This window comes from Oncorhynchus masou, chromosome 32, assembly GCF_036934945.1.
Source record: "Oncorhynchus masou masou isolate Uvic2021 chromosome 32, UVic_Omas_1.1, whole genome shotgun sequence".
Taxonomy (NCBI): domain Eukaryota; kingdom Metazoa; phylum Chordata; class Actinopteri; order Salmoniformes; family Salmonidae; genus Oncorhynchus; species Oncorhynchus masou.
Window position 1 is genome coordinate 33,903,992 of NC_088243.1, and position 20,041 is coordinate 33,924,032.

General features: G+C 39.4%; 1 protein-coding gene across 3 annotated transcripts; it reads right to left on the bottom strand.

The window, feature by feature from the left end:
- Positions 1-340: 340 nt before the first annotated feature.
- On the bottom strand, positions 341-17,800 carry LOC135526978 (homeobox protein Nkx-2.2a). 3 transcript variants are annotated; one of them, XM_064955651.1, is made up of 4 exons: positions 17,732-17,800; positions 11,972-12,277; positions 11,014-11,316; positions 341-823 (listed from the first exon to the last, which is right to left on the bottom strand). In XM_064955651.1, exons 2-4 carry the CDS (start codon positions 12,225-12,227, stop codon positions 630-632), a joined length of 753 nt encoding a protein of 250 aa, XP_064811723.1. In that variant the 5' UTR covers positions 12,228-12,277; positions 17,732-17,800; the 3' UTR covers positions 341-629. The 3 variants fall into 3 exon arrangements, with proteins under 3 accessions (XP_064811723.1, XP_064811721.1, XP_064811722.1); XM_064955649.1 differs by lacking the exon at positions 341-823 and having other exon boundaries at positions 10,405-11,316; XM_064955650.1 differs by lacking the exons at positions 341-823; positions 17,732-17,800 and having other exon boundaries at positions 10,405-11,316; positions 11,972-12,482.
- Between the last annotated feature and the right edge of the window lie 2,241 nt (positions 17,801-20,041).

Genomic DNA, 20,041 nt, shown 5'->3' on the forward strand with positions numbered 1-20,041 from the left:
TGAATAGTGTATAAGCAGCTGACTAAAACACACACACACAGACACACACACACACACACACACACACACACACACACACACACACACACACACACACACACACACACACACACACACACACACACACACACACACACACACACACACACACACACACACACACAGCATTTTGAAGAAAGGCCATGGTCCTGATGTGAGCCAATCAAATGATTACAAGTAGTGTGCTGTCCTGGTTACATACAGTGCTTTTTGTCTCTTCTGTTGATCAAAATGTACCTCAGCGGACTCCAACATAAAACTGTTAACTCTTTGGGAAGAAAACACACATGTTTTCATAAAATGAGACAGATGTAACTTTATTTCACTACGGTCAAACACAGATAAATAACATTGGTCATTAACATAATACAATCAACACAAATGTGACTATTTCAGGGACCCACATATAGAGGTTGATGATAATTAACTTACATCTATGACATTTCACAACATTAAAGAGACTTGAGTTGTTATATTATGCACAGAGCTTCCATCCAAAGTTGTGTCTTGTTATCATGGTGCAGGTTAAATTGTCCTCTGATTGAATTGTGTCAGTCTGTCTGTCTGAGACAGATGGTGGGCAGTCATTATCAAACTGAAAATCCAAGCATCGCTTCACACTGTTGGCATCTGAAGCACCTCAGGTTCATCTTGTGAAGAAGGTGAGACAATCCATTTAGCGAGAGGCATAAACAATCAACTCTTGGAACATGATTGTTGGCGTAGTCTCCAATGGCCATCTTACTTGAAAAGAATGTGCTTGTTATACAAGACATTTCAAGTCCTGAGGTGGAACATTGGGAAAGAGAAGACAAAGAAAATAAGACCATACAGAAATGAGAAAACCGTAACCTCACAGCAACAACACTTTTGAATGGAGAGAAATCTAGTGCAGGAGTGCATATTGTGTAATAATATACTTGCTATGTGTCTTGAAATGTAAATACGATATTTGTTGTGTAGTTGACATACACTTTTTTATGAATGAATCAGCTATTGAAATAAGACAGGAAACAATCTTTCATTTTTTGAAGCATTCCCAATGTTGAAGCCTGGTGCATTGTTCAGGCTATACTACACAGAGAATTGAGAGAATTTGGAATATGAGTATCACAACTAAACAGTGCATGAGACTTCAACACTGAGAATGCTACAAAACACTGAGGAATGATATAAACCCTCTGCCATTTCCCCCTCACAGGTTACTTGATAGGCCTCCAGTGTACTTGGCTTTTGGAGACTTTGCCAATTGTGTTCTCAACCTATATTCCTTTTCAAAATTGGGATTTATTGTAAGCAACTTCAAGTTCTCTCTCGACGGCACTAAACCAACTGATGGATGTCTCCTCTACGATACTTAAAACACAGTTTTCTTAAAAACAGCCAACTCAGCATCTCTGAAAACAAAATGAAGTTGCTGGTTTTGCCTGGTAAGCATACAACATATATTGTACTTCAGTGGAGGCTGCTGAGTGGAGGACGGCTCATAATAATGGCTAGAAAGGAACAAATGGAATGGCATCAAACACATGAAACCCATGTGTTTGATTGATTTAATACCCTTCCACTTATTTCGCTGCAGTCATTACCAGAAAACTTGTCCTCCCCAATTAAGGTGTCACCAACCTCCTGTGTTGTACATACTTATTAGAGTAACTTTTGTCAACAACTCCACAACTGTCATGACTGGTAATGTAATGTAATGGCAATGTTACAGTAAACCATAACAAAACAAAACAGTAAAATGTGAATGGAACAATCAGACCCTAGACATTAACTCACTAACTGACTTTACTCAATGCACCACATTGAGTATACTGCCCTACCAAGCAAAAAGGCAGTAACTGCTCATTTGGTCAAAAATTAGTTCATGTAATTTTTGCTACAATAAATGCATGCTTAATCATGTGGACAAGTATCTTGGCTCTATTGTATTGTGTTTTGTAGAAAATGGGGGTCATGTTAGCAGTAACTGGATAAAGTTACTGAGAAACCAAGGTAAATAAAAGCAATTGTTCTAAGTTCCACGCTATGTACATCCTTGGGGCCAAGCTTCCTACCATCCAGGACCTCTATACCAGGCGGTGTCAGAGGAAGGGCCTAAAAATGGTCCGACTCCAGCCACCCTAGACTTTTCTACCAAGTCTAGGTCCAAGAGGCTTCTAAACAGCTTCTACCCACAAGCCATAAGACTCCTGATCATCTTGTTAAATGCCCCCCCTCTTTTACACTGCTGCTACTCTGTTATTATCTATGCATAAGTCACTTTAGTAACTCTATCCATATCTGCTACCTCAATTAACCGGTTTCCCCTGTACATGTTATTTTACTGCTGCTCTTCAATTATTTGTTACTTTATTTCTTAAAACTGCATTGTTGGTTAAGGGCTCGTAAGTAAGCATTTTTTTAAACTAATTTTGCAATGACAACCTACCCTAGCAAACCCGGACGACGCTGGGCCAATTGTGCACCGCCCGATGGGACTGCCAATCACAGCTGGAGGTGATGCAGCCTAGATTCAAACCAGGTACTGCAATGACACCTCTTACACAGAGATGCAGTGTCTTAGACCACTGCGCCACTCGGGAGCCCAGCCTGGTTGTAAGGTGTAGATGTAAAGTGTAGACCTTACATTTCACCGTAAGGTCTACCTACACCTGTTGTATTTGGCGCATGTGACTAATAACATTTGATTTGACTTGAAGTGACTCCAAAGCCACATAACTGGGTCACGATCAGTTGTCATCAAAGAAGATTAATCATTCTCTAATAGAATCAATTATACTTAAGATTGTCTAAAAGGAATTTCTCACTCCAGTTTGGAATCTACAGAAAGTGGCCTTGGCCTCATACACAGTGTAGATGTGCTATGCTGTAGAAGTCTTGAGAAAGCAAGCAAGGGCAGTCAGCTGAGACCTTGAGACAGTTGTTGTTATGGAAACAGGCAGCACTGACATCTCTGGGTTCACGACCAGTGAAGGTCACTGGTTGACAATGGTACACAACACCCACTGAAAAAATCAGGAATAGAGCTGTTTTTCATCTCAACCTTCGACAGGTTTATTAAAAGGCACCTATGCCCAGATGCAAAGTAGCATTTAAATATTTATTTGTTATTCATTTTTCCCAATTCTAATTACTGTATAGATAATATATATATATATATAGCATGTCCACTATTTCATCACTCAGGGCCATTCATGTGTCACATTGCAAAGCAAAACCCTTATTCTTTGGATTGGGGAGAGCCAGAGGGTGCGAAGAAGAAGCAACACAGAAGAGTTGAATGTTATCATATTTAATAAAGACATGGCACAGAAAATACTAACTTTATTCACCTCACTTTACACTAACAAAGGAAAGGAGGAAAGAAATGATGACATGATCTTTTTTGGTTGGGGGCGGGGAAATGTTTTTTGAACTTACAAAATGACTGTATGTCTAGGAGAGCAATAAAAAGTCCTACGATCAAACTGATCGGAACACTACAGATATAAATGTAACATAGAATGTGCATTAACGCTCCATCACATGGAATGCAGAACTATGTCTTGCTCTATAATGTCACATTACATTTCTAAACATTATGCCTCACTGGCTTCTGGTGGTTACTCAGTCTTTGTGTTCATATCTCTGTTGCTGCAAGTGTATCTGGATCCTCATCATCCCATTGCCTGAGATTCACACACTGTTCAGCAGTTCAATAGTCTGCATGGCTTTTGGCTGGCACACACCACCCAGCTTCCCCAGGCCCAAGTCATCCAGCCATATCCTATGGGCAGCTGAGCCTTCACCCAGAGGGCACCTCAAAGCATTTAGTTTCCACTCATATACACTTTTATTTTTTACATTGCAGGCATGGAGGTACTCCGGCCACCATTAGACCTGGTAGGGATAGAACACACACATACACACACGTGCATACACATGTACACCTACACACACACGCACAAACACCACACACACACACACACACACACACACACACACACACACACACACACACACACACACACACACACACACACACACACACACACACACACACACACACACACACACACACAGAGCTCTAAAAAGTGAGCTCTTAAATTCACAATTTGTAAGGTATGCATACCACCAACAAACACATTGAGCTTTTTCACATGCAAATAGCACTAGATTTTGTAATGTCCAATGACATTCCATGAGAGCAACATTACTTTAAAAAAACATTAGGCTCATACATTTTTCTTCAATGAAAACATAAACAACGGAGTATGTCAACATGGTATCCACACACGGTTTACAGCAAAGCCATTTTAACACGCAACCAGATTCAGTTGTATTTGTCTCTACTCACCTCTTTCCCTGGTTTAATGGTAGTTGTTAGTCCAGTAGATATTTGGATGATTCAAATACTTGCAGTTGTGGTACAGTCCACCCAGAAAGCACCCATGGACCGTACCATTCCATAGAGGAGAGATGCTCCTATAGTCTAAATCAGGGATGGGTAACTTTGATGGGGGCCACAAAAAACAGAACTAATCATGAGGGGCCGCAGTGGCTCGTGGGTCTGCATATCCCCCTTGCGAGGAAAACATTTTAGCGGCCCCCGTTGTGACAGCAAAGATAATTTAAAAAAATATTTTCAAGTTCATTTTGCCATGAAGCAAGGAGAACATTTAGCTGTTTTTAAACAAATTTGCTGAAATTCTACAAATTTTGCCATGGGGTGGAAAGACGATTTTGCAATTTTATAACTAATTTCCTGCAATTCTACATATTTTGCCATAGGATGGAGGCAAATGTCAGCTGTTTTTAATATGATAACTGATGATCAATGGGCCCCACCCTGGTGATAATTCTATTATGCTTTCTACAAGTTTAGATAGCTGGCCACTATAATAATTGACCAATCTTTAAAAAAAGCTGACATGGGCTAATTGAGTGACTGCTGATGCACAACCACATTTAGAAATTGTAGAGCCTGTATTATATTATTATAACTCTCAATAGTAAGTTCATCCCACGACTGAGTTCCAAATTATAATAACTTTTTTTTAAGTTGTATTTTTATTTGTATTATTGGTCAGCAGGCCTACAAAGGGGGTGCCGTCCGCAGGCTCGCCAGTTGCCAATCCCAGGTTTGAATGTCTGGTTAAATTGACTCGCCGGAGAGGCTGGCATCACGCAGGCTCAAAATAGAAATAGACTAATCTGGCAATACATTTTCAATATATTTAAAAAATATTATAATACAATGAGCTGTACCCATAACACTATATTTAAACAATACACATCACTATTCATCTGTCCTCAGTAGTCCTTTCCTACCAGCTGGTACTGAAGAAGTAGGCCTTATCCAGAGGTTCGGCACCACTTTGAAGAGTTAAAAGAAATGCTAAATATTTGGTCTGCTGGTTAAATATACAAGTTATTCTGATTTTCGAAAAAGTAATTTTCTTAAAAACTGCCATGATAGGCTTAGGCTATTGAAAAAAATATTTGTATGTATTTTTTTATTCTCTTAAATGAGGAAATACGCCCCTCTAGGGTTTCCCGCCCAGGTTGAGAATCGCTGCCTGTCCTATTCTTCCGGATTCACAGATGTTTACTTGTTGCCTTGAAGAGTCAGTACAAAGTTTGAAACTGATAGACTGTCCTGTTTGCAAGTACACAAGGTGTTATAAACCCTTACGTTGTAAAATGCTCCAAGTTCTCCGAGGAATATCGCACAATGAAGCGTCTTGAGAACAAGTCAGTCATCATTATATAAAAAAATGTATACATCCCCCACTGCATCTCCATCAATTATGTATATAAACATCTCCATAGGCTACTCACTATATTTCTAAAACACAGTGAATCGCTTTTATGTGTATCAAAGTGATCCTCTTGACATGATCAAATTAAAGCTAACAAAAGTAAGCTATTTGTTACCAGCGCCAACTCCACCGGCCTGTTGTCCTGGCTATAAATCACGTACATGCTGCCGCAAAATGATGGATGGTATTGGTAACCTATCCTGGCTGAATTCATCCAATATCAATCCAGAGAATACGGACTCAGGCTTTTTGTAGAGGGGTTGTTAAAAATTGCAGTTTTTGTTGTTGCTTATGTGTGCGTAAATACAGCCGACCCTGGTTGCAATCGTTTGTATGAGCAGGACGCCATTGCTCTAAAATGAGGATGAGGATGAGGAGGGGGGAGTGCAGGATGATGATGCTGCTACATTGAAATGTCATTTTTAATATAAGTATCAATAATTTTACATGGGTCATTTACCAGAATTACTTTTTCCAACTCTGCCGCTGATCATATAGGCAGCTTTCTATCCACATATATTCCACCAACATTTTGAAAATGGCATGTTGCAATTGCCCTTATATGTCCTCGGTGCTACAATAATAAAACATATTAATCCGTGTCATGCATATGGCAATCACTGATATGGAAAATGTTGAAAATATTTTATTTGAAATGTATTTCATAATCCAATTGCGCCACACTGTGGAGTTGGTCTCTCTCTCGCTCTCTCGCTCTCTCTCTCTCTCTCTCTCTCTCTCTCTCTCTCTCTCTCTCTCTCTCTCTCTCTCTCTCAATGAGGGTGCGTAATTTGCTTTATTTTCGAAAGTGCAATATAATATTGGAATGCAGGTCATTGAAATATTGGTCTACATTGGACACAAAGTTTGTCTTTGTTTTAAAATTCAACCTGTTTTTAAATCATACATTACATACTTGTTCTCTTTAAAATGTACCATTATTGATCATATGCCAAGTTGTTCATCAGATGTATAAGTAAAATAACATTGAAATGAATTAAATTATAATGGTAATACTGTAGGCCTGTGAGTTTTGAGGACAACGGTGTAATATAGGTTCAAACTATAGACCTCTGCTTCCATCTTGTGGCAACCAGGCGTACCTGCTGATATCTCTCTCTCTCTCTCTCTCTCTCTCTCTCTCTCTAATATCTGCACTGTGCCACGGCACTAGGCGAATCTAATCTAGATCTTCTTTAAGGCAATAAAACTAGATTGCTTCCTTTAAATGAAAGCTCCGCTTATTATAGCTTTGAAATAAATCCTCGTTTATTTGGAGATGTACACGATCCAAAATGATTTATGTCGAGGTTCAAACGGTCAGGATGACGAAGACCCACACAGTCCCAAGTGCATATTTCCTGAAGTATTCTATTCTAACGCATATAATAGCATTATCCACGGGGTGAACTATGTTGCACATACCGAGATGTTTGTTTTATTTGTTGTTGAGACCCCCCACCCCACCTCACCCCACCCATCCCATCCCACCCCCACCCCGGCCACCTCGTGCATCCAAAAGCAATTTCAGATAAACATAGCGCTGCTACTGTTCTGGCATTGAGAAGCTGCATCATTTCCTCGTGTATTAATGAGAATATAAGAACCGAAATTTGGTCCCAAGGTGAATGTGCGTCATGAAGAATATTTATACTTCTATATCCGGTAAAAAAAAAACGTAGAACTGCGCCTGAATGTGATAGACCTTGAACTCGGTGCTATTCAGCAAGTTAGTAATTGTTAAGGATAATCATTCGCGTTAGGTCTGCACGGAGACTTGTCTTTATTATTATAGTCGATTCTTCTCCCAATGATAACAAACAAAATACATAAATAAACAAGTAGGCCTAGAGCTATCGGAGAAATTCATTTAGGCATACATTCGGATTTCTACATTCAAAACCAATATCCCGTGCTCTGTATTATCTATTGGTAAGCCTACTGCATTCATTATATTGTCATTGTTGAAAAATAAACGTTTATAAGCCTACTCTAAAAAATATTGAAATAGAAATGTCTGGAAAAGCGAATGGATAAAGCTAAGGGAAATTAGTATTGCATTCAGATTCCTGAATTCTTGAATGTCTTGTCTCGTGTTATGGTAGGCCTATATAAATCAAATCAGACATTTTCCATAGAGATCAGAAATATGCTATCCATGAAACTGATATAAAGCTAACAGGAAATAAGACTGGTCGAAATTAGGAGTTTTAAAATAGTTTTACTGCCCAGTGACCGACCACACACTTCTGGGATAGACAATAATCGTTCTTTGAGTTGGGAGGAGAGCGAGAGAAAGAGCAATGAGAGGGGCTGTTGTTAGCATAGCTCTATCAAGGAAGAAGGACTCCCTGTTATCTGTGAATGGGGGTTCTTTTTCCACAATAGATATAGCACGAATTTTTTATTCGTTTTTCTTTGAGACAACAATGCTTTATTTGAAAGCTGGACACAATTTGGGTTTGTGAGGGATCCTTTTCTCCTTGCCCGAGCCCAGCTGTCCATATGGGATACAACGTGTACATCAAGGATCACAATGGCACCAACTGACAGGCACGACAAAAACCCAAGGATACATCTCCCTGACTCGGAGATGCACTGGTCAAGATAAAAGAACTGAATAGCACCAAGAAACTCTGACAGTCTCTCTATCCACACTGTCTGCACTCCCACTATGGCTCCTCGTTAATATGCACGCCTCTAACATCCACCACAACCTGCCCTAGGCCTTTGTGTGATTTTTGTGTGGTGTACTGTATATTGTGCCACGATGGACTGCACACAACTGCCCCGTCACAGTAGTAAATCTCGGGGCATCGGGGTTAGGGCCACACAGAAATCAACATGTTTTATTGACTTAAACGGAACCTAAATGATGTAAACGCTGTGTTACGCGGGTTGCTATAGCCAGGGGTGTTTATCGGAATGTATCATTGTAGCCTAGTTGTGACGTCTAGTTGTATAGTCTTAACATTAATGTCATCTTTTTTTATGAAGTTTTTATTTCACTCGAGGTGAAGGCAAACGGAAAATGCAGGCAGCAATAGTCTAATCTATAAACATTATGTTGGAAATAAAATGAAATGCGATAAATTAGGCTATACTTCAATTATATTGTTTATTTCCCCTTCCACATATATGCGCGCTTTAAAAAAATGTTGTAGGACCCTGGGTTTCTACCCAATAGTGCTATATGAAATCGAAACTATTTGCCTATAGGTCATTCAAGGAATGCTATTTCCACTGTAAAAAAAATGAAATAATCTATAGCCTATGGAATTAAGCAACAACTTCATTGTGAAAAAACAATGCGATACAACTCGGCCATTAGCTTGTACACATATGATTACGTTAATAACTAGTTAATTTAGCGAATATTAGTGACTAAGTCCCCGGCACAGCTCGCAAATGTAAACATTGTAGCCTCTCTGAAGAAAACACATTGAGTCTCTGTACCCTGGACCAAAAGCAATGTCCCCTTGAGATAGAATTCTGTAAATAATTAGCAATTCGTGTCAATGTAGCTGTTTGTTCAATGATAGTGAGGGCGACTCTAACATCTGTTCAATAAGATCTCGGTACTGGGACAAACACAATGCAGTTAGGATTTTGTCAAAGGTAATGAATGATTTTACCCAGGATACTGAATTGGGTCTGACAACCCGCAATGCGCTCTGTGATTCACTTGGGACCAATTTGGTCCTTGTATCGAGTACTTTGCTGGGAACCCTGTTTTAGATACCTATTTGTATACAGACAACATTCGTAGCCCATTGCTCTATAGGCCTATATAACCTATCCACTAAAGGCTACAGTATAATGCATAGGCTAACACGGAGCAAGATATATTGAAGGCTATACGTGACTTGACTGATATTCCTTTCACTTTCTGTGTTTGCTTGACAACAGTCACGTGCGTAAAACCGTGCGTAAAATCAAAACGTTTTTGCATTAAATCAATTGTAAAAATATACCACTTCACATCCCAATACGAGAGCAGTTTGAGACCTTGAAAAGGAGAGCTTTGACTCTAAGCTTCTTAGCTGAAGATGCCCCCTTAAGTGAGTGGATTTTAGGCCTATTTCAAAAGTGACTTTAGTCTCCTTATTATTGACGTGTTCAAATTCTAAGAATTTATAAGGATTAATTTAGGTTTAAAAAAATAATAATTCAAGTGCGCGAAAGATAAATTAACCTCATCACTCTGCCACTTTACGCAACACGTAGGCTATCGTCCCTCTCCTTACCAATGTTAAGCGTATGTATTCAATAAATCAAATAGAACGTAGTTAAGACACGCAAACCAAAAGGTAATTTCTTCAACACAGCATTTTATTAAAATCCTTATAAAAATCGGTATATTTCCCCATCAGCGCGCGATTGAACTGTTATTCACATAATCATATGAGATCTGTTACGACAGTCATGACAATTTCGCCACAAATTCTTCCTTATTTTTTAATTGGAAATATGTATATCTCCACTTATACGATCCTGCATGTTTCTGGTTTGCAAACAATCACGACAAAGTATTTACAAAAAACAAAGGGAAAAAAGCTAAAAGTTGCCAATGTTTATTCATGGCCATAAATATTTTCGGTCCATTGTAAAAGAAGCAAGAAATCTTCTATAATTATAAAGTGGTTCTGTACGTGCTTATAACACGAAGGACAAAAAGAAAACATTTCTACAACACACAAACATACTTTACAAAATTTCACAAGAGCATTGACATTCTTAAATCTAGGGAGAGGCTGGACCCAGTTCTCTTAACGAAAACATGTAAACATGGCGCACACATTAGCCCCCCAAAAAATGGTAAATAGGCCTATGGGTCAAGCTGCAAAATGAAAAGTCTTTATTTTGTAGTGAACCCCCTATCGTGCTCTTAAAGGGCAGCCCCGCCAGTCTCTACTAGTTCACCAAGTCCACTGTTGCGTTTGCATCAAGTGATGTGCTGAAGGGAATTGTGGCGTGGTGGCGGCGCTGTACTGAGCATTATATTGCATTTGATGAAGGGTCTGGGCGCTATATGCCGAGAGGGGGAATCCAGCCTGAAATGTGGCCGCCAAGTCCTGAGCTTTAAGAGTATGACAAGGCTTTCCATCCCTGACTAAGACAGGCACGGCCACCCGCCGGGGAGAGGGGAGATGGGTCACTTCCATACCTTTTTCAGCGCGCGCTCTCTTCATTTTGTATCGATGATTCTGGAACCAAATTTTCACTTGAGTTGGAGTCAGGCGAATCAAACTCGCGAGGTGTTCTCTCTCTGGCGCGGAAAGGTATCTCTGTTGCCTAAATCGACGCTCAAGTTCGTACGTCTGTGCTTTGGAAAACAGCACTCTTCTTTTTCTCTTCTTACCGGAGTCGCTGCCGTTGCTTGAAGTTTCCTTGTCATTGTCTGGCGATTCGTCCGCGGAGGGTTCTGGGGACTTGGCTGAGTCTTGAGAACTAGCTGATAGACCATGCACTGCGTGGGAGAGACAAAATACAACCGTTAAAATTGGGTTCTCGACTGAAGTGCACCTGCCAAGCACACATGGAAATACAACATTTAGGACTTTTTCAAAGCAACATGTTAAAGTAACTCACTTCGTTTGTAGGCTACAGCTAAAATACAATGTTATTAGCTCATGTCGTTTTTTATGTTGGGACCCACAAAAATGTTTCCCATCAGTCCCCAAAGAAAGTGATTTACTGAAGCAGCAACACCATGCATTGTCTGCATACAAATCCTCATCGTGCTAAAATGTAATACACAGGGTCACATTTCTGAAGACGATACTATGTGGCTTTATAGTCGATGCATTTACAAGTCTCTATTGATCATATTCGAAACACTTGTTTACTTAATATAAATGGAATAAACATGACATTATTTTAATGGTGGTAACGCCTTAAATCGAGCGCAGCAATCAATGCACGGTGAATAAAGACGAATGCTGCACATCATTCAAGGGCACCAATGAGCCCCGACACTAAGGAATAGAGTGATTCTGCATTCAATCAAGTATAGATTTGATAACACATATATGATGCGTTCTCACTCACAAAACAGAAGACAAGTCTTAACACCAACAGTATGTGCAATGCAAATTAACTTAACATTCTTAAAGAGTACTTACGCGAATATTGGATACTGTCGGTGGTGGCAAGCCATCTTGTGTAAGGATTGTCACTACTATCATAAAAGGGGTTCTTTATAGGCAGATTCTGAACGTTTTCTAGAGGACTTTGCACCAAAACTCCAGTGTTTTTTGTTGTTTCTGATCCCTCGTTATCTTCCTCCGGTCCAGTGATAGATCCTTCTTCATCATTCGTGTCAGGGAGGTCCAAAATGTCCTTTACAGAAAAGCCCGTCTTTGTGTTGGTCAACGACATATTCTGGGGAAATGTATGCAGGAAAGTTGCTGCACCAGTTTGGCAATCCGCTGTTTTAAAAGACAAAACACAATCGCTGTTCAGAAAAAAAGGATCTCTCAGTTCCGTTCTAGGTTGAACTACAGTCAAAGCAAATCATGAGCCTCTGTCGATAAGCATTACCTAACCAAGTAGAAGAGCAATCAGTTTTGTAAGTCCAGGAAGAATGCCAAAGTGGCTGAAGTGCTATATCTGGCTCATGTATACTGTGCTACTGCTGGGTGCTAGGGGGAAATAAGCCATTACCGGTCCGATCAGTCCATATAAGGTTGGTCTCAACACATGAACCTGCAGTGAAAAAGCATTAAAAACGCAAAAGGTTGGCCACGTGTGGGCGGGTCTTGGGAGTCAAGTGGATGAAGACAGTGTTTGCAGATGTGAAATTGTGGGTTTTGGGCAGATCCGAGCCTCTACCATTGGTGCTTCAGAACATGATGAGTGGTATAACGTGTCAATTAATTACAAAGATGGGGAGGGCCTTTTTTACACCCTATTTACATACAAAGGACCTCCAAGTAGCTTTACACTCCGAATACTTGAACGCTCGTTTTAACAAATTGCTCCTGAAAAAGCTTTTGCCTTGTACTCTCCGCATATATAAAATATTGAATCATTAAGCTGGAAAACGTATTTTTGATGGTTTGTACAAAACTGTGGTCTGGATACCCGTTCGATAGCCTATTCATTTCTATCATATTTTCTGTCCTAAATAAGACATTGTCTGAATTTTTAACACTTATTTATGTATTTGAGTCAATATTTTGATTCAGGTTTAGGGACAAGGGGCTTAAATTAAATAAATCGGATTATATTTGTTTGGAAAACAATTTCAGATATAATAAGGGCAATGAATGATAACCCGTAGCCAATAATAATATTGATGAATAGCCTATAACAATAATTATAATAATACATAATAATAATAATACATCGGAATTATAGCAGCGTTTTAGCCGAGATGAAGAATAGCCTAGCGTTTATGCATGCTTTTGAAGACTATTCTAATCTTGACAATGATGGTTTTGAACGTGCTATTGAATTGAACAGAACAGGTTCTCACAGCATGCTCTAATAACTTTTTTAAAGACATTTTTCCAATTGCATTATTGGGAAATTGCTTCAATGTGCGTTTCGCCCCAAGAACACAGCAGAGTATTGTTTGTGCAGGCTCCTTCGACGTGCTTTATAAGTGCTCCATCGTCACCTCTTTCATAGAAAGCAAAGTATCATTGTAGATTCGTTTATTTTCCTCCCTTCAATACTTTTTTTAGCTTCCCCTCTCTCTGGTGTTGCCCCTCTGCCTCCTATCTAGTATGTGATGTGGGTGACAATGTTGCACGTTTCTAGCAAAGTCCTCTGCGCATCCTGGGTGGTCGGACCCGGCCAAACACAAATACAAACCGATTGCTAAGCTGCAGACAATGGGGGAAATGTAGACAAATGTCCGGCTCCTGTTGGAAGCTTTTGTCTGGGTGCAGTTTTTGCATTTATTTCAGGGGCGAAATAATGGATGATTGACGCCCCTGTACAATGCTTTCTAACTGTTTGGAATAAATCTGAGGTTGTTCCTAGTTGTCATGGCATTCAACTGCTTTCAATGGACTATCTCTTCATTCCGTCCTGAATCCTTCCACAATAGCCTATTAAGGAAAGTCCTTCATCTTAGCACACACATAGACACATACATACACATACATACACAGACACACTCTCCTTCTCCCCCTCGAGGACGCAGACGAGAAAGGTGTCAAAACATGTTCTTCAGTGCCTCAACATGCCATTTACTTTACTGGCTAAAGTTTGTGGGGTTTCCTAGCCTCCCGCCCACAGAGGTAATTTTCACGAAGGAAAGCCCGTCCTTCCACAGTTTGAAATACAAAATATTTGAAAGATAACATCAACATAATTTTTTGATTTATTATTGTTTTGTTATTTTTATTATCCACACTGGATGGTGGTAGGTCTGTTTTCCTTCACCCACGGAGCTAGCAGTGCACCTGACCTGAAAGGTAAATAGTTTTGGCATAGGCTATATAATTAACCACACTGTCTCAAACAGCGACAATGACTCAATTGAACTGAACGGGGTTTGAGCAAAGTCGAGCCGTGACATAGCAAAGAGGTTACTGCCTGACCTTCTCTGCCGAGTATGCTGCATAAATGCGATGTGTGAGAGACACCTTCGGGGTTATCCAGCTCGCTCCGTGTGCAGTAAACAAGCACAAGAAGTAGGCTACAACGGTGTATTTTTGTTGTCGTTGTTACAACGCCTATGTGCAAATCTCATCAATATTTGCAATGTGAGACAATTACTTCATTTTACAACGAGTAGCCTAATTGTTATGTTCAGTAAAACTTAAGTTTATGCATTATTTATAGTCATGTCATTCCGCTTGGCCATTCTTCTTTGTGGCAAAATGAAAGAGTACGCTGGTGTTGATGGTAGTAGGAGCGCACGACGCGGTCTGTGGGTAGTTATTGGGGATGTATTTGAACAATTGAAGTGAGGGTTTCGGCAGGAAGAGGTAAAGTGGCCGTGCCTACTTCACTTCGAGAGCCATCTCCTTGTGTTTACCTGTTTACTTTCACATGTAGCTCAAACAGGCCGCTTGCCTTTTCACTCTGAGTATGGGCAGTGGTCTATTTATTGCCTTTACCTCCCTACTCTTCTACATGTGCACACACTGTACATTGATTTTTATATTGTGTTATTGACTGTACGTTTGTGTATGTGTAACTCTGTGTTGTTGTTTTTATCGCACTGCTTTGCTTTATATTGGCCAGGTCGCAGTTGTAAATGAGAACTTGTTCTCAACTGGCCTACCTGGTTAAATAAAGGTGAAATAAAAAATAAAAAAGTGCATGCCATTTTAACAAAGCAGGTTCAGCTATCTTGACAGGACCAATTCCTTGCAATAAGTGACTTATAATAAATGTATGCACCGTTCAATCAGCCCACTGCACGAAGTGAGCTTAGCTTACTAAAGCTTATTTAATGAATGAATAGCCTACATATTCTACATGATTATGTTATTACTATGTATATATTATTTCACACGAAAAAATGTAATAAAAAGCACACTAATTGCAATGATACCAGTAATGATATACGCAATGGAAATATGAATCATGTTATTAATACTGATACTATTTAGGATATAATATTTATGACGTTTATAATAATTATAATAATAATAAAACTGCAATAAATCGTTTCCTCTCTCGTTATATTTAACACCAGAAAACTACGGATGCTGAGGATGACAACACAGCATTATGCACGGCTGCTAGAGGGTCTCAGGCGCAGCGTTGACGGGGGTGAGTGAGTGTATCTTCTGCTGTGTATCGGACCCAGTAATGATCGGACAGAGAGAGTGTTGATGTGTAGAAGAACCAAGATGCAACCCTAAACTATTTTTTTTTAAATTGGCGCTTTGCAACAGATAGAGCGAGGCTCGTGGTTTGCATGTACCGCCCAGTTGAGTGTAATTGTCGCTAAAGGCATTGGATACACTCTAAACAATACATTACTAGTGTATTTTGAATTCACATGGGAATTCCTAGCTCTTTCATCACTGGTTATGTGTGTAACTTAAACGGAGCATGTATAAAGCTCTGTAATATTCGAGTGATTGAAATAATTATACAGCACTTGAAAAAATAGACATACTGTTGAATTTGTTTAGTTGTGTTTTACACAAATAAATAATAGAGAGCTAAGTTCGCTGTAAAACAGCTTATTTTATAAGACGGTTCTCATGCTTATAATTGTTACAATACCAAACGCATGCATTCACCATCATCACATTGCCTAGGCCTAATTAATTTTCAAATTAATCAAAAAAGGCCTTCGGACGAATAGATAGTTCCCACCCAAATCTTCCCAATTTTTTAAAGAAACTATTGTTCACGAATGAAGAAAGGCCTTTTATACAGTTGATTAAATACATCTTCTGATTGAATGCATTAAGAATGCCCCAGGACGATGTATTATAACGTTGATCATTCCTTTCTTTAATCTCTGAATTTCAGTGTGTTTCGACACCTCAGGCTGGGAGTTAAGCTTTGATAACGGTAACCCCGTTTGCCTCGAGGTGCTCATGATAAATGTATAAAGTGACTAGACCGATTCCCCTCCTCTGTGATTAAAAGGCTATATATAATATGCAGGTAAAAGTAGGCCTACATCCGGTTTATTTATGGGACTAAGTCATGGCCCGGGGAGGGTGGCCCGAGGCACAAATCATTTGGAGAACTTTGATTCCAGAAATCCAAGCACCTTTCGCTTGCGGGCAAACCCAATGCCTTTATTCGTCTCCCTTCTTCTAATGATTAAACATGTCACAACGAGATTAGCGCTGCGCTCGTGCCCAGAGGAGATGCCTTCATTTGTTAAACCACCAGTTTATTTGTAACGTTGAATTTCATGCTGCACTGTTAGTGTATGTGTCAGGCCTTTATCTGGTTCTCTGAGACAAATTGCTAAACGGTTTATTATTTTTAATCACCCCCTTTTATTGTCTCACATAGAGACTATAAGGAACAATTTGCTTGAGTCTCTGCGACCTGCTTGAAAGTAATCATACGAGAAGCAACCGTTCACACTTTGTGCATGCATTCACCCTGCAAACACGATTACATTTCCCCAAACAATTCGCGTCACCTATACCAAGCAGCAAACGGCTCAAGAGTCACTAATATGACACAAACATACTGACACAGTGTCCTTATGCAGGGCAGACAATGGTGTTAAACTGTCTTTTGAGAGGCATCTGTAGTACTCTAGCGGACTCTACTGACAAAGCAGTGACATGACAAGGGGGAAAACAATCGTCGGATGCAGGCCAGTGTTAAACGTAGGTCAGTTTTCTCTCTCAAATTTGACTCAGAACAAAATCAATACTATCTTACTTCAATAATATATATTATTTTCACGTTTTAATCCTAACTATTAGATCGATTTTACCATAGAAAAATACTTAAAGTCCTCCCATTATATGACACACAGGCAGACAAAAGCACTGGAAATAGTTTATTTTTATTTTTAGCATATCGTTTAAATTGTGGTTCATGCAGTTACTGTGGACACGAGATTGATTTAACTATCCTATTTGTTTTGAATGTAGAATATGGAGGGAAATGTGGGCACAGTGATTGTCATAGTAAAACTGCGTGCGCGTAAAACCATCAACATCCACTGCTCCAATAGTAATTCAAAACTAGTTGTGATACACATTCAATTTTAGGAACATCACAAATGCAATACAAGCTAGCATTAGAACATCTGAAACACATGGACATGTAGGCTATGACATTCTGGATTTGTTGTTAGGAAATGGTGTCAGGCACAAAGGCACACACAAACACAGGGACACAGCGAGAAAAAAATAAACCGTATTATTCTACATCACCTGCAATGCACAGTATCTGAGGGAGTTAAACGATCATAGGCATATTGCGCTCACCTGGTGACTGATGAATGGAATTGGATGAGTTGTGTAGCCTGCGTTAAGACAGCGCGCGGTTAATGAAATATCTCCAAATGGGAGTCAGGAGTGCGTGCAGAGATAAGCTTGATGCGGTTTATATACCCAGAAAGCAAGTGGTGCTCTTCTGATATGGTCCAAGTGCGTTTGCATAGCTGGCCAAGTGGCTCTGCTCTTGCTGACTCGCTAACATTGCATGATGTTTGTTTTCCCCCTGCTATGACGTGAAACAAAATATTGGCCATATGTTCATCGGCAATAAATTGGTCATGAGAGATAACACTGCTGTCTCTTGATGGTGCTTTTAACTGAGCCAACCAGACTTTCTCTTTCAGGTTGCTTTTTGTGCCGCTAAATCGCGATGTTTAAGATGGTACTTTAGTTTTTATATGTGAAACTTAGATATATTTTTTTAAGTGAACTGAAAATGAGCTCAGGAGTTTGTCGGTTCTTTAGACCGTGGCTCGTAGCCGAGTCGTTGCGCAGAAGGATCTCTAATAAATCGCTTGGTAACCAAGATACAACGATGCCAAGTGACCAGATGTGTCATGTTATCCATGCAACACCCCCGTTTACATTAGATACACTGATACAATGATTGATAGCAAGGTCACTATGAATCTTTGCAATTGTAAGCCATTCTCTCAATGGTGTAGTTCATACACAGTAGTAGCCTAATAACTGAATAACAAAACATATGCAAGCTGCTTTATTCTATCTTATAAACACGCAACAAGCTTGGAAATAATGAAAATATATATATTTTTTACAGTTCATGCATTATATCAATCAATCGAAATGTATAGTCCAAAAAACATACTTCACCACAATCAATATTAGATTTAATCTATATCTCAACATGAACGTTATAGCGTTCATGTTTAACTGCTATAGGCTACTTTCTATGCCACTAACAATTAGGGCTGTAGTATACATTTATAATATAAATACAAACAATAATAGAAATAATAGCAATAACAACAACAACAATAATTATAACAATGTATTTGATCAATTATATAATAATAGTCTAATATATTTCTTTTTAGGTTATAGCCTAGGTCCTAGGCTGCTTGCTATACGATCATGCATCGCAAAATGCACTTCAAGGGACTAGGGTTCAACTGAGCCGTAGCCACATGAACCCACACCTTTGCATAATATCAAATAGCCCACACGTTTTGATCCAATACTAAAATGAATTATGCTACATGCTGCTATTCATAGGCTACAGTAAGCAACGCCTCATCCCCGATAACAGTGCGTTTTGATCATCTCAGCAATTTAGCTGTAAATTCTCATTATACACTACCGTGGGAGTTTCCAAAGATATGATGTAGGCTGCAAGTGTTCATTAGTCTATTACCGAAGCAGGGTTACGATCACGGTGGTAGAACGTTAGTCGGTCATCATGCAGGCTTCGTTATAATATTCATATGTAGACTAAGTTGTAAACATGGCGGACATTTATATATGACTCAAGAATCATAGGAAATAAGTTTAAAAAATGATATTTTAGCTGGATATAAAAAACTATATTCATAATACAGTGGGGTGTCTTGTGACATTTGGTGCCAACTGAATTTAAAATCAAATAGAATATCTAATCATAGATATCTAAATGATATAGCATGGATTGAGAAATGTCTTTAGTTCAGAAAACTTTAGCAGATTGCATTAACAGGACTACGTAGCTATATCTATTGTAAGGATGAGGCAGGGATGCCAATGATTGCTGTGAAGAAAGTGATATGAAGCATCATCAGCTGTGGTATTATGACACCCTGGGTGAGGACAACTTGAATCAAGGCACAATGATTTTATTGTGGGCAGTTTGGAATCTTTGCATGATAATAATGCTGTTGCCTAGTACTGCAGGAGAGACCATCAATCAATACAGAATACATTACTGATGGGGGTTTTGTGCACAGCCACTTTACTGCTGAAAGACTAAGATTATCCTCCCTGCCATCATCATGTTCAAGAGTATAGCTACGTCATTGGGAATACAAATAAATAAATTGGCCTCATCCCACTTTTCAAATTCCACATTAAGCCAAAGTAGTTAGTTAGAGTTGGGATGTATTCATGAGGTCCCGAGGAGTGAGAAATACCTTCCACTCAACCGCACTGTGAATCCCCTTGCGCTGTTTGAGATTCATCATAAGTGCTCTGTTGACTAAATACAACACCTCCTGAACAAGGATGAATAAGATAGGCCCAGCGGTCAAGCTATTATCAATCCCTGGTCTGAAGCCCGATGACTAAGACACTTCAGATGTAGTCAAC

Bases quoted from the DNA above. Each gene is read 5' to 3' on its own strand.
- LOC135526978 (XM_064955649.1), bottom strand. From the start codon at position 12,227: ATGTCGTTGACCAACACAAAGACGGGCTTTTCTGTAAAGGACATTTTG. The intron at 11,317-11,971 runs GTAAGTACTCTT...TCTCCCACGCAG, and splicing joins CGACAGTATCCAATATTCGC to TGCATGGTCTATCAGCTAGT.